The sequence below is a fragment of the Melospiza melodia genome, chromosome 4, assembly GCF_035770615.1.
Source record: "Melospiza melodia melodia isolate bMelMel2 chromosome 4, bMelMel2.pri, whole genome shotgun sequence".
Taxonomy (NCBI): domain Eukaryota; kingdom Metazoa; phylum Chordata; class Aves; order Passeriformes; family Passerellidae; genus Melospiza; species Melospiza melodia.
In genome coordinates, this window is record NC_086197.1 from 50,150,878 (window position 1) to 50,166,457 (window position 15,580).

At 38.9% G+C, this 15,580-nt stretch overlaps 1 protein-coding gene across 3 annotated transcripts; it reads right to left on the bottom strand.

The window, feature by feature from the left end:
- Nucleotides 1-29: 29 nt before the first annotated feature.
- GLT8D2 (glycosyltransferase 8 domain containing 2) lies at nt 30-14,535 on the bottom strand. Of its 3 annotated transcripts, none has more exons than XM_063154324.1 (11): nt 14,272-14,535; nt 12,985-13,261; nt 11,021-11,075; nt 9,512-9,607; nt 8,150-8,318; nt 6,356-6,473; nt 4,927-4,972; nt 2,150-2,262; nt 1,548-1,714; nt 1,001-1,113; nt 30-446 (listed from the first exon to the last, which is right to left on the bottom strand). In XM_063154324.1, the coding sequence occupies exons 3-11, from the start codon at nt 11,037-11,039 to the stop codon at nt 274-276; spliced, it is 1,014 nt and encodes a 337-aa protein (XP_063010394.1). In that variant the 5' UTR covers nt 11,040-11,075; nt 12,985-13,261; nt 14,272-14,535; the 3' UTR covers nt 30-273. The 3 variants fall into 3 exon arrangements, with proteins under 3 accessions (XP_063010394.1, XP_063010393.1, XP_063010392.1); XM_063154323.1 differs by having other exon boundaries at nt 4,927-5,011; nt 12,985-13,256; nt 14,272-14,534; XM_063154322.1 differs by having other exon boundaries at nt 4,927-5,011; nt 14,272-14,534.
- Nucleotides 14,536-15,580: the final 1,045 nt, after the last annotated feature.

Sequence of the window (15,580 nt, forward strand, 5' to 3'; positions counted from 1 at the left end):
ACCTTAAATTAAAGCACTCTTTCTGACACTGAATTTCACCTCTGTGTTTAATGAAAATACTTCATTGTCAAATACATTTGTTTCCTCACCTTACGGGAAAAATCTGAACCATGTATTCGTCACTCCAGCCTCCCTCAGCTGCCATAAGCACACAAAACTGATGGTCAGTTTTTCATATTTTTAACAAATACTTTGTTTTCTAAAATCATACAACATGTTGAATCTCAAACTATTAAATGCGTCCCATACACTATGTTATGCAGTATTTCAGTATCAGCTGTCAGGACAAGTTAATTTGAACTTCCCTGAGGGGTCAGGAATAAACCAGTTTTCCCAGAGATCAGTGTGGACACTGGGGTAGTCCCAAGGTTTGTATCTCCCATTCCAGTGAAGTAATTTAGCTTCTTGAAGAAATTGCTCTGAGTAACGGGCATCAGGACTCCAACCTGCATAGGTAGATTAAAAAAAAAATTTAAATGCAATTTTGATAATGGAAGACACTGTAGAGTGAGTCAAATTCAGGTGACTGTTTTCAGAAATCTGATAGGTATGCTTTCATGTTAGTTTACAACTAGTTGTATGATACAGCAGCTATTTTCAGCTTGATGCCTCTTATGCAGCATCGGCAAAAACTCTGAGGAAGTTTTCTCTCTCAACACTTTTAACATCTTGGCATAGCTGGGATTAAAAACAAAGTAAAATCTATTAATTTTACCATACCAGCTAAGCCATTATGTTTTTCCTAGGGTAATTCACCACTCCCTAGATGAAAGGTAACTACATCCTCCAAAATGTTGATAACAAACACTGCCAGGTCTCCCCTTTTCTTCCATTGCACCTGACTTTTTTCAGTCTCACTATATTCAGGTATTTCATATGTTCCTTCCATGTAAGTGGCACATGAGGTAAAGTCACCTAAGGTCTTGCACCGGAATCTCACAGATTCATCTTAGTTCCAACTTGCAAACAGTGATCAATCAACTTGTTGCAATCAACTTACCAAGATGCCTTATGTGCCACATAGGATTAATAGAGGAATATTTTCCATGAAATACAATCAGCATTGGGGAGGTTGCCACACCTCCCCCAAGGGTACTGCTATAGAGGTTTTCCCTGCAAAAGGAAAAATAAAATAATATGTTCAAAACCCCAAGGAATCTTTAGTACAAAAGGCAGATTAAAAATAAGTATCTGGCAAGAAGAAAATACTCCTCCTTCTTTAAGCTAGCCTCAGGAAGGGAAGATCATTCAGTGGCTTCATCCCAGGCTAAGTTGGTCACCCAAAATGAGAACCACATGTTCTCAATGTCCCTCAGGATTAAGTGTGGCTTGTGATTGAACACAAGACTAAAATTCCAAGTGGCCATTTTCTGGTACAGGATTGGTCAGATTTAAACAGATGGAAATGCTGGAACACAAGTTACTTCACTTGACAAGATCTCAAAAGAAAGACTGCTTGGAGTTAAAAAAACCTGTAAGAGCTTTTAAATGTAAAACTGTAAAACAAGTATTAAAAGTACAGTGTGAAGCTAGATTTCTACACATACTCTACATTTCTTCGCATCCACTTTTCCAATTGCTGTGTGATCCACTGATGTTTCCATTCAGTCATGTTACCAACAATTACTCCAGGATTAAAGGAGCAGGTGCTGGGGCTGATGCCAAGATCTCTAATGGCTTGCTTTCTGTAGTCCAGGAATCCCATGTATGTGTTCTAAGAAATAAAAAAGTATGTTCATCCCCTATGAATCTCTGTAAAGATATATTTAAATGCACCTCACTCTCACTGAGAAGGAGATTAAATATGCTCTTCCCAAGATAAGTTTCTAGATGGTAGTTACCTGTTGTTAGTTCTGTAAGACAAGACTGTAAGGCAGGATACTTCCAGATATTAAATTACTTTTTCCACAATATTGTACCATGGAAGTTTGATAAGCCTTTTCTCTTGCTATGTTTGTCTTTTGGTAGCCCACATTAAGTCATGCAGCATCACAATTGTACCAGTACAAAAAGTCCTTAATTACCTATACTATTACAAAGCTATCTATATCTACATATATAAAACTTTCACTTTGGGGAAAACACATAAAATCATCTTACCTTTATGGGCAAACAAATTTGTTATTAGTATTCCAGAATGGCATCTTACCTGCATCCCTACACTTCTAACCATTTCATGTGTAGAAGGCAGGTCACAATCATCTGAAAAAGCTGCTGCATGTCCAGGAGCTAACTTAGTATTGTAGAGTTCCTGAATGTCACCTGATTACAGAAAGGTCACAAGCATGAGACAACACCTACTGCACTGCTGCAGACCTGATAGGACAACATCAGCTCTCATATCTTATAAACACACCAGTCTTAAGGATAGCCCCTACTGAATTTTGTAATATGGTGTCCTAGGGTGACTTTATAATGCTTTTATCCCCAGTCATGTGTTCTGTTCATGCTGGATATTATATTCTGTGCCTTCAAAACTGGCTCTCAGAGCAAAGGCAGAGAGAAGAAGCACAAGGTTTTTGTTAGCAGCCTCACTCACTCCTCCACATTTGGCTGGACTGTTGGTATCTGGGCATAGATGGGGCAGAACATCATGCTCCTTTTGCTTTCTAGTTAGTTAGTTTAGCTAGCTGAGGCAGTCTGAGCTTTCCCTGGACTGTTTTTCTTTCCCTCTTCTTGGAACCATTTGAACCTGCTCCAGACCAGGCCCCGGGGAAACATCAAGAACACTTCACAGCCTGCTGGGACCCACTCTGCAGCCTTTTCCAGTGCCAGAGGGACTGATAACAGAGCAACCACCCACCAGAGAGACTTTCTGAATCTGTCATCTCTTCAGAGCAGTGAATGAGTTTCGTCATCTGGTATTGTTCATTTTGTGTGCTGGAGAGTGCTTTGCCTGTTAAATGAACGAACCAGTTGCGGGGAGGGGCCCCCTTTGGAGGTTTTCTCCCAAATTTGCTCTAAACCAGCACATATGGGACCATTTCCAAATTTGCACTTGGATATCTAAGGTCTATCTTTAGATAGGATCATTGGTATTCAATACATTGATATTGTTGTCCAAAATCAGCTACAGCAGAAGCCAACAGGACTGTTAAAAAGCCTGGTTACAAACTTATGCATTCATAGAGCTTCTCTATGGAGAGAGAGGGCAAAGGCAATTTTTCTGAGCCTCTTTAAGTCTCACAAAAGCTCCACTTCAGTGTTTTGCACAGATGAGGTTTTTCCTGTTATGGTGTATTTATCTCCTGGGAAGATACCTGGATTCCCAGCAATGGCTGATTGAGATGTGTCTGTCATTTGACCATCCCTGCTGGCTTCACATCCCACCCAGCTCCTTCTTGGTGGAGGGAAACATTGCAATGCCTGGCACCTCACTCATCACCTGACTGTCACATACCCAAGATGTGCCAGGATAGTTTCAAAGCAGGTAGGAAGCAGAACACACCCACAGCAATCAAGTGAGCCTGCATCTCAACCCCTTACAGCTTCCAGTTTTACTTTTGCTTTTATCTCTTTTACTTTTTGTACTGCTGGTCTTCTGCCAGGTCAAACAGCTGAATCAGCTGCTTCTGAAGCTGCACAACTGCATTTTACACACATAAAAGGAGCTGTCTGGGGACAGGAAAGGCCACTTGGTCAGCAGCAGCCCACCATGAGGTTTTATGTGAAACTACACCTTTACCCCGCAGCTCCACGATTATCATCAGCTGACACCCCCAGGGAAGGGGAGAGCCCTGTGCTGGTGAACACAAGTGCAGGGAGGGGTGACAGGGGAGTGGCAGGCTCAGCTTGAGCTGCTCCTGAAATTGGAGTCTAAAGGAAGACCTGGAACCTTTCAAAGAGTTAAATATTGCTGCTGCCCATTGATGACAGACAGAACAACAAAACCAAAAAAAAAGCAGAGATTGCCACTGGAAGCACCTGTACTGGAGAACTCTGATAGGAAATCTATGGCAAATTAAAATGAGGCAGAACAGATTAGTTGCCTTTTACAAAGCAGGAAATAGTGACCCCTTTAAGTGCAGGTTGTCTGAAATCTGCCTCTAGGGAGACAAAACTATAAAAAGGTGCAGAAAAGCAGTGGAGAATTACACGTTTGCCATTTGCAAATTCACTGGTCTTAGTGTTCTTACAGCAAAGACTAATAAAGGCCCAAAAATTTATTGTACTTATACCTTCCAAAGGAAATTTTGCTTAGTTGCCCACCAGGGTTAAAGCACAACACTCTGGTTAAAAAGTGCTTTAAAGTTACAAGAAAATATGATAAAACAAATATGAAGACAACAGCTCTACAGAGAAAAAAACCCCAACGATTTGGAAACAGAACAGAAAAAACTCACAGGAAATTAATCTTTAAAAAGAGATCAAAAGAGATCACTTAGATGATAAGAAAAAAAAAATAAAATATTTTTTCAGGATTTCAATGCCTTCTAAGTGCTCCCATTTGACTAGGAAGTCTGAAATCTTCGTGATTCTGCAAATTACATTCTGAGCTGAAGATGCTCAAAACCATATTTTGAGTGTTTGGAGCTTCCATCCACGTTTTTGACTAAATTTCTCTTGCTCTCAAGAACAGCAATTCTGGATAAAGAATTGGTAGCATTTGTGGGAATTTAAATACCAGAAGGAAATGCATGTCACACACTTAATAGACATTGCAGCTTCTGAGTGAAATCTATGGTATCTTCTAGCAATTAACCAGAATCAATTAAAATGAAACTCGCATACAATTTTGATCAAAATTATTCAAAATATATGCAGGTAAGTTCTTCTTCAAACTTTCATTTAAACAAACAGATCATTTGTAGTTTCCCCAACACTCCTACTAGCTGCCTCAGTTTCTGTCTCATAATTCCAAATGGCTGTAAAAGCTGCAATAACTTGGATTTTAATTCTGTTAGAAACTGGTTTTTAACAGCTTACCTTGAACAATGACATCATCATCCAAATATATTACTTTCTCATGCTTCTGGATAAGCAAAGGAAGATAAAATCGAACAAAGTTCAACTATTAAGGAGAAAGAAAAGGTAAAGACTAAATGGTAAAGCTATTTATCACAGCAGTCTCAGGCGTCTGTCTCTCTTAAGTCAGCTGGAATTTCTCTCTATTGAGCACTAATCAGTGACCATTTGCTTCTTCCCCCATAGCTTTACTGCTATCTCAAATCTGGTATTATTACTGTTATTGCTGTTATTACTTATCCACTATGGCCCTAACCATGCAACTCAAATATGTTGCTTCCTCACAGAATCCTTTAGGCTACAAGGGGCCTTTTGAGATCCTCTTGTTCAACCCCCTTGAGAGGGCTCAGCTGCAGCAGAGCCAACTCAAGCAGACTGACAAGGACCATGCCCAGTTGGGTTCTGAATATGTCCACAGATGGAGACCCAACAGTCTCTCTGGGCAACCTGAGACTTCTAAACTCATGCTTTAAAAAGCCTTTTCTTTAGCTCAGAGGGAATTTCATGTTATTTGTGCCCATTGTCTCTTGTTGCTCCCCTCAAGTATTTACACACATTGATAAGACCCTCCTGAATCTTGTCTTCTCCAGACTGAAACAGCCTCAACTCTTTCAGCCTCCCATATAAAAGATGCTTCAGCCTCTTAATCATCTTTGTAGCCCATGTCACACTCGCCCCAGTGAGCCCATTTCTTTCTTATACTGGTGGACTCAGAACTGGGCATTTTCAGATGCAGCCTCACCAGTGCAGAGCAGAGTGGAAAGAGCACCTTTCTGGACCTGCTGCCAATGTTCTTCCTAGTGCATTTTTACAGCATAAATCACACCAAACATTTAAAAATGTGATAGTACCATCAATCCACTCTAAAAGAATTATTTGACTAGTGACACAGACATGGGATAACTTCTACAACAGCAATGAAGAACAGAGCAGAGGGAAAGGGGACTGAGAATGTAAGAACAACCATAAGAATTCAGATAATTTTACCCAGCCCCTGCCTTCAGAGTGGTCCTAAAATAAAAATAGAGCAAGCACCCAGAACAGTTGCTCCATGTATTCTTCTAGCTTCCAACTATTTTCAGCTCAAGGGATTTTCTGATCTAGGTGTGATCTAAATATGAACTTTGATCCTAACTGAACCCCCTTAACATTTTTACATCCATCAGACCTTTCAGCAAGGAATTCCAGAGATGCAGTACTCATTGCATGAAAAGTGCGCAACATCTCTTGTTTATGCTATCACTCTGACTAACTGGCACATTGGCTCTTGCATTGGAAGAGACATATATGCACACCTCCTCCATGAAATGGAACAGATCTAGGACATTTTTAAGCCCATAATAAGCATTAAAAACCTCAATAATTTATTATGTGGTGTTCATTGACTCACAGGCTGCAGTAGCTCAGGACGTGATGCATCTTGTCTGATTTTTCCTTTTAGTACCATAGGATTGAATTCCACAACTTTAAATTTTATTTCTTTCAGTTTAGAATTTTCGATCCATTTTCTGTGATGGACAGAAAATAAGTAATAAAAGAAATATCAAGTACATGGCAAGTACTTCCGGCATGAAATTCACAGACACTTAGGAGAATAATAAGAGACCTTAAAATCTCACTTGATCTATTCTGTCCCAAGACAGAATCCCTTATGTCTACAGCTATTGCACATAGTCCTTTGTTAAACTTGTTCTTAAAATACAAAAAAATCCCCACAAAACCACAATAAAACAAACACCCCATACCACTCCCCAAACCAGAGACTCCATATATAGCCCAAACGACTAATCTTTCACTAATCTTTCTTTATTACCAATAAACTATATTTTTCTAAATTTTTTTGCTATAATTAAAGATTATAATTTCTTACCCTATCTACAGTGCTTTTAAAGCTGAGGTTAGTCTTCACCCTTTCACATCTTCATGGTCTTCCAGATGACTTCTACATCACCTCCTAATTATGTATTCTTTATACTAAACTAATTTTCTTTTCATCTTTTTGTCAGATTTTTTTATCACCCTGTTTATTTTCTCTCCTGACACAAATTGCAGATGCAAAGGCTACAGAAGTGAAGTAGCCAGAGATGAGAACTGCTAAGAAATGTTTTAGTTTGCATTCACAACTTGGTCCTCTTCAAGACAATGTTTGCAAATCTGAATGTTGAAACAAAAATAACTGAAACTTCATGAAATTACATTCATTGAAATGTCAGGATATAATTTCCTTTCATGAAATGAAGAATTCTCATTTATGAAGGAAATAAATAACAAATCAAGGAATGAAGTGAAATGAACATACATGAAATATAATGAAGTGGAAAAAGAAGAAAACTATGTAATGAAGTGAAACAAGTGAAAGGGAATAGAATGAAATGAAGTGCATTGAAATGAGATGAAACCTCAAGAAATTATACTCATTGAAATAGAGAATTCATTTTCTTTCATGAAATGAGGAATTTTCATTTCAGGAAGGGAAATAAAATGAGAAAAGATCGACTAAAGCAAAAAGGATAGAAAGGAAAGAAAAATGTATTGCAGTAAAACTGAGAAGAAGAAAATTCTGAAATTAAGTGAAAACAATTAAATTGAATGGAATGAAGTGCTGTGAAATGAAGTGAAATTTAATGAGATGAATATTCATTGAAATCCTGAGATTTCATTTCCTGTCATGAAATGAAGAATTCTTATTTCATGATAGGAAATTACATGAAAAATTAAGGAACGGAGTGAAATGGAAAGAAAGTCATCACAATACTTTTTGGGCCCCTTTTTTAGAACTTTAATACATCATCAACAGAAATTAGCTTTAAACAGCAAGTTTTTTCTACTCTGAAGATGAAGATTCAGCACCAGAAGAGAGGTAAGTGCAGTGGCACAAAGTGGGATTGCGACAAGCCGGCAGTGTATCCTTGCCTCACTACAGATTCTTCTGCAGCCTAACTATCAAAACCTAAGAACAGGCATGGCATGGTCTGGTTATTTCACACCTCTTTGCATGAGTCAGTGCCTTGTGGAGGACAAAGTGGTCCTTTTTTTATCACATACATAATCCTGGGGGTTGCTCCCAATACTACTAGATTTCTCTGAAAAGTCCTCTGAAGTCCAAAAGGACTAGTGCCTGGGCTAGGAGGAACAACAACATGGCTCTAACTACAGCCCAAACTAAAGCAAGGCTGATGTGTACCGAATGTGTGGGATGGTTGTCTTCAGCCCAATGATGTAGAATAAAACATTGGCCTCTGTGTTGCTGTAGATGCTGCTGATTGCTGCTACAGCTGCACCCATCCTGCCTGCAGCAGCACAGATCACCACTGGGATTTCTTCCTCCATTTCCTCAGGGTTCTCCAAATCCACTACAAGAAACAAACCCATTTTACACCAGATCTGGGTCACAAAGATGAGTAAGTACTACCATAAGCAGTAGAATCATTCTATCATCACTCCATTTTTCCTTACCACATCCTACACACATTCCCATCTCGCAAGGCACACAGCTTGAGCTGTTGCTAATCCAGAACCACTTGCAGGTTGACTGGACTGTTGGATGCCTCCAAATAGAATAAATAAGAGAGTTCTCAGAATCTTCTACTAAGCAGGGGCACAATTTAGCCTGTCCTTCATGTAGCTTCTTATTCATATGAAATCTGGAGAGGTTTGAATACCTTTGAGACTTCTACTTCTCAGCTATATTTAGTGCAAATTGAACAATAAGTTCCAAAATTATCAAAGGAAGGAGGCAAGTCAAAGAGACAGTGCAATTGCATGAGTTCCACTTCTTTGGCAAGCTGGTTTGAAAGGAAGAGTGCAAAAATTTATATCAGCAGGAAGTTGCTAATGATACAAGGGAAAAAACCCTAGACTACACTGAATCAGGTCACATTCCTGCTAAGGATTTAAATCCCTGATTAGCACTGATTAACTTACAGAACTTAAACAGATATAACTGTACTGGCTAAAACATAACAATTACAGTCATAACAACCCCAACAAAAATATATTGAAAATAAATTATTTATATCAAGATAGAGTTTGTTTACCTTGGCAGCAGTAAGCCAGCTCTTTATATAGATACTATATAAATAGCTTACTACATTTAATACTAGTCCAACCTAATTAACCTAGCAGGTTTCTGTCGCTATAAAAATTTCAGCTAAAACTTCTGCTGTAAACATGAAGATTTTATGGCCTATCTGAAATGAATAATCAAGCCAAGGAGGCAGAGCATGATCAAAGTTCATTACCACTTGACAACTCCAACCTGTTCAGCTCAAGTAAGGATATACTCCAGCATCCATCTACATCAGTTACATCTGGATAGAAACTTAATCAGAATTACAACTCTTAGTCATCAATATCAATCTCCTATAATTTTATTCACGTAATTCAGAAGCAAAATGCTTTTCGTTACAGACTATGTGAGACTAAGCAACAGTGTGAGTAGTTCATCTACTGCAAGACATTCAGTAAGGTGAAAAGTGCTGTTCACGTTAAGACATGAGGAATACAAAACAGGAACATAAATGAAACTGAAGTGACAGTCACTTACCCGTTTCATTTCTTAATGCCAAGGGCACTTGGTGAACTTTTCTATACAGAATAGCGCACACAGTTAAGACAAGAAGTAACAATAAGATCTGGTTAACTGAAACAAGAGGGAGAATGTGTTAACAATCACTATAACAGCTAATTCCCAAGTATCTGACTAAAGAAAAAAAAACCCCAATTTGCAACCACTACAGGTGATAGAAAAATTCGATAACCTGTATCTGTTGTGTTTTTCTCATGTTATTTGATCAACCTAAAAACTTGAAACATTAGAAACATAACAATAATTCTCCCTTATTAAAATAATCCCCAACAATCTGATTTTCATGGTTAATTTGCTCACTAAATCATAATAGTCACAATATATTTGGGTTATCCATACTAGAAAATACACATATTTCTGAATTTAACCAGGAGCTCAGAACAGTTTTTTTCCTGGCTAGTCTGTTGTCTGTTTACACTCACTTAATGAGTTAATTCTTTTTATGTAGCCCTTCCATTCTATTATGCTTCCCTGATGAAACTTCAGACACAGGAAAATTTTTATATCTATTTCAATGCTCAGATCCTGAAAGTGTATTTGAGCAAAACCCTAAAAATTCTAGAAAAACAAACCCACCATGCTAGTGAAACCAGGAATGTTCCAAAATATTTGAAAATACTTATTTTGACAGGGTAATTTAAATCAGTAAAATCAAGCAAGGCAAATACCTGCCTTTATATTCTGATTCATAGTTCCTAGAAGACTGTCTTGTACAGGTTTAAGTCATTCAACACAAACCAAGCATGTGCAGGTGTTGGGACAGTTCACCAAGCACAATAGGGAAGGAATACCTTGCCCTCATCAAAATGGGTGTTCTTTGTTTCAGACTACTTTGTTACTTTTGTACCATCATAAAATGTATTTAAGGTGTTCAAAAGAGCAAAGGGAACAGAGTTTTGATCTATTTTAATCAAAATGGCCAACTGGCCATAACTGGGCACAAGACTAGATTGAAATTGGTAAACCAAACCTGCACTAATTTAAACCAGCTGAGGAAAAAGCCCACTGACTTCTGAGAAATTTTGGGCACGTAAATAAATGCAAAAGCCCATTTTCAGTCACTGACCCTTACAGCTGATGAGAACCCCAAAATTCTGGGGGCCACACCTCAATATTGAGTATGAACAGCATTAATGTGCAGATCTCTGTAAAATTCAGCTTCAGTTCCCTGGGCAGAATTCACATGAAAACAGCAGCTACTTGCAGTATTGGTGGGAAATTTCACAATCTCCTGTCTCATGAACTAAAGCACTAAGTAATTTTAAATTAATATGAATTATGGTGGTACTTATCTGACACAGTTAACAGGAAAAGACTTATCTGCATACTTAAAGTTAAGCATAATTTAGCAATACCAGAACTATAAATTTGTACACTACTCTGAAAACAGTTGCATGAGAAATGGGATTTGATATTTCTGTCCTCTTTTAAAAAATACATCTTTCAAATGTTTTTAATCTCTCTTACCTTTCTTTAAAAGAGCCATGTGTCCTGTTAGATGAGAACTGTGATTTATGGTAAACTAAAATAAAAAATAATTAAAAGAAAAAAAAATAAAAGTGAGAAATATCATTGATGCCAGAAGCGTATTCTTGTTAATTATATAAAGGTCTAGGGTTTGGATTATCAAATTTTACTACGGAACTGACAAAAGTAAAATGGCAATTAATCTCTGTAAATACCTTTTGTTTTTGAACAAATACTAGCTTTATGGGTTTGAAATATTTTTATTAATAATTTAGCAACTAATAGGTTTTGAAAAACATTTTCATAAATCCCATCTGACCATCTACATAAGTACGTGATTTTTAGTACATTTTAAGATACTGTGCAAAGAAGTATTAAAACATCCACCAATGCAATTTATAAATATATTTATCTCTGATTTCACCTCCAACATAGTAACTATAGCAAATACTAATGTCTTGCTGGAGTATGCATTCCCAAACATATGGGAACCTTATACCAGGGCAGCGTCTTCAAGACCCTCAAAAAATTTCAGAGCAATAGTGCAAATATTTTCTAACAGCTTTTTTTTTTATTCTCTAACAGTGGGTGTAGTGGGCTTGTATTTATGCACATTTTTTGTGATGCTGAACAAAAGGAGGTAGCCTTCCCTAAAACTGTGCTTCTAGTCCAGGCCTGAGAGCAGCCATGTCTGAGAAGACAGAACATAACCCCTAAAGTACAGGATTATGAGAAATACAACATTCGATTGAATTCTGGACCCAAAACTACTGTTTATGAAAGAAAACACAAAGCACATAACCAAAACAACAACAACCAACAGTAAAAAACAGCACCAGAAGTTGGATGGGAGAGAAAAATCCACCTGTGTGATCCAACCTTTACACTATGTAGGGATAGAACAAAAACAATTTTACCTGCTTCCACACCTACAGATATGGACACATTACTGCACAGATTAAGATATAAGATCAGTTCTGTGCACACACAAAAGTGAAGTTTGTTCCAGCTCCTTAACAAATCAGACAGAACAGCAAGAATTCTTGAAATCTGAGTCACAAAGCGGACCACCTCCCATTGGTTAGTGCTCAACTTCAGGCAGAATATTAAATTAGTCTTTACTTTGACCAACAAGTTAAATGACAACAACAATAACAACAAAAATATATATATGAAATTTAAGATGTGGCATTGACTACAAACCACTTATATTCAAATTTATTTAAGTCAGCTAATGGCTAAATCGCAGTGAGAAAGGAGTACTCTGGAAGTTCTTCCACATCTGCACTACTTATCTACATTCCAGGAGACCATTCTCTTCATGTGGCATTAATTTACACAGAGGAAATCAAGCTTATTTGTCAGAAAAAAACACAGCTGAGAAAGCCTTTCTCTCGTGCATTACACAGAAGTATTACTTTCTTTTACACTTAAAAACTTTACACATTTAGGGAAGCAGAGGGACAACAGAACCTGCTATGCTCTTGGGCTAATTTTCTAACCCCACTTTAGCTGATCACAATCTTCCCCTGATTTCCACGGAGCTACCTTTGAACTAGCATTTGTAACAGTAGCCACAAATAATCCTGATGATCACTGCAAGATGAAAGCAGCACAGCCACAGCTTCATGTTATCTCCAGAAACTATTAAATCCACATAAACTGAACCATGTTTTAAACGTTAAAATCCAAAGACAGACTCTCACACAAGTCTGAGTTCTACAACTACAGCATTCCTACGCCCCTGATACACCAATTGATTACCTACTGATTTTTAAGGAAAGAGAGGTATATTTGTTCCCCTGCAAATATTTACTCATTTACTGTAGACATTATTTCCTGGAACCTGGCAGTCCCTAACTCAGCTGCCAAATCCTATAACAAAACAAGGGGCTGCAGAAGGGAAAGCTCAAAAAACAGTGACATTACTGATCAGATATTTCCTGCTTAATTAGTCTTTTTACCTCTTCAAAGCAGCACAGTATTTGGGACTCTTCTCTCCTGAAGCGCTGTGGAGTTATTTACTTGGATCCTAGATAGCCCACAGCTGTAAGCACTCTTGCCAAAGCGTCCTCGACCACCATCCTCCTTTGAAGTCACCCACACAAGGGCCTTACAGCGCACAGTAACAGTTTTACGATTTGATTCCTTTTTCAAACTCTTCAGAGTTTACTTTGGAGTTGTACTGGTTTTCTTTCCTTTCTCTGCTGCTGAGGAATAGGGCAGAGTCCAGACGCTGTGCTGGAGGAATGAGAGCACATAAACCACTTCCAGATGTGCAGAATGATGATACAGCCCCAGATCTGGCAAACTTGCCTCAGAAATTCAGCTAGCAGATTGCAAACAAATCCCATAAGACAAAAAGCCTTAAAGGGGTGGGGGAAAGAGAAGGAAACAAACCCTTCCAAAAGTCACTTCCAAAATCTAGCTGCAAGTTATGCTTTTAGTCATTATTTATGGTAAATATGAACAGGCAACTAGTGTGCCAGATCCAGACTACAGCATGCTGAAGTCTAACAGAAAGCCAAATGTGGTGGTATGTTTTATGAGTTCTATAGTTATTTCAATTGCAAGTTAGTGGTTCAATGTTATTTAAGAAAAATGGTTTGATCCTTGTACCCCTGTTTTATCCCCTCATAATTGTTTTTCTCAAGTTGTTTGCCCCTGAATTTTCCTGCCGCTTAGTTGGCCCTCAACATGCCTGATCCCTGCTCCTCCCTTCCTTCCCTTGTATGGACCTGTCAACCCAAGTTGTGCTATCTCCTTCCCTTGTCCATTGTTGTAGTGTGTTTTTATACTTTGTAATACTTTGAAGTAGTTCTGTTCTTGTATCCCCATATTTTTCCCAAATGGTTTATTCCAGATTGTACCCCACTCCCTATACCTGTGTAATCCCTCTTCCTTGCAGAGATCATCCCCAAACCCCAACCCTGGCTGTCAATCACTCAGCATCCCATCCCCTCCATCTAGAAGCTTCGGTCCAGGACATCGAGCGATTAGCCAGATGCTAAGGGTCAGCCCCCCAAGCCTTGCCCCATTCGCTGTCCTAAATGTCTATCCCCCAATATCCATTCCTTAGGGTCACTTATTGGTTAGTAAAATGTTATCTACTTTCGGTTTCCTACTCCCGTTAAATGTAACCTTGGCACATCTCCCGGGGCTCTCGGCAGGAGGCCCCCTAAGGTGCAGGAGCTCCCCAAAGCCCCTGAATAAAACCTTGGATTAACCCCTTCTAAGAGTCGGCCCTTTACCTTCTACCGATGTCTCCAGTGTCTCTTCTGCTGCAAAGGCAACTAGCCTAGGTGCCCTCAGTACCCTCGGGGCACAGGAGAGTGTCTCCCCGCTGTCGGCCGTGTCCGGACTGCCCCCCTGGTGTCTGCCAACTCGAGCCTGACTGAGGGTTCCTGAGAGGCGCCCAGAGGAACAGAGACAGTCCATCAACCTAGATCCACACTTTTTGTTCCCGAATGTTCAATGTCAATTACCCTGGTTTTAACAGTTGATTTGTCCTAGAGGCTTCTCTCCTCCCCCATGTTAATCCCATTGATCTTGTTAGATCCCATGCTCCTCCCCAAGTGTTCTCCCATTGGTTAGGTGATGCTCCCACCCCCTAAAGTAGCCTCCTTTAAAAACCCTAGCCAGACCACTCTTCTCTCGTCACATATTCCTGACCCATCCTCTGAATACAGCTTCATTGGACTGCATACCAGTGTCCTCTCCTTCATCTCTTTGCCTTGGGATCCTAGTGGTGTCCTGTTGCAGTGTCACCCATGCTGCTACACCCACTGCCACCTGAAAGGCCTTGGTAGAAGCTCAGGGGCAGCCTCTCTTGTGTGTCCCTCTGGTCACGGGGAGCTTGCTAGCCGGCATTCCAAAGCTCTGTGACCGCAGGACAGCCACAGCCAACTGTTGGCAGAGTTCTTGAGAGTTAAAAGCTAAGGGAAACTTGCAAAAGTCAACTCTAAATGTGCATTTTGACTTGAATTACCTCATTTCCTAATCTTTTAGCATTTAATCCACAGGTTTGATTTAGATTCAAAAGGATCTTGATCAAGGTAACCAGCACATGGTGATATCCTGTCTCCTAAACTCTTCTGGAATGCTTTTGAAGTTTTCTTTCTACAGCACTTCTTTTATTTGAATTCTGTCCCTCTCTTCTAGGAATGAACTTTCTAAATTATAAACCACTGTTTTGTAACAAGACTTTCATGACTACTGAAAGGAATAACAACAAACATCTTCAACTCTAAACTAATTTTTGTATTTTTACCATGAGGCAGTGCCAGATTTATGAGTAGTAGTCAATAAAGTTCTTAATAATCTTAACTGTTTTAAATGACAATTACTCCATTTGCAGGAGCCAAAAATGTGGGATTTCAATGATGTGCCTCAAACATGCCCAAACTGTGTCTGATTTTGCACAGGACTCTATCTTCCGCTTGAGCAAAAATTAAATGAAGAGTTATACATACAGATATATGCTTTGTGTAGATGGCCACAACTATTAGTGTTTTGTTGTGCTATTTAAGTTGTATTAAGCTCATGTTCACCAAAATCCAC

Coding starts and splice junctions, on each gene's coding strand:
- GLT8D2 (XM_063154323.1), bottom strand. Junction 1,715..2,149: donor TTAGAAGTGTAGGGATGCAG/GTAAGATGCCAT, acceptor TTTATTTCTTAG/AACACATACATGGGATTCCT. Junction 447..1,000: donor GTGGCACATAAGGCATCTTG/GTAAGTTGATTG, acceptor CTACCTATGCAG/GTTGGAGTCCTGATGCCCGT.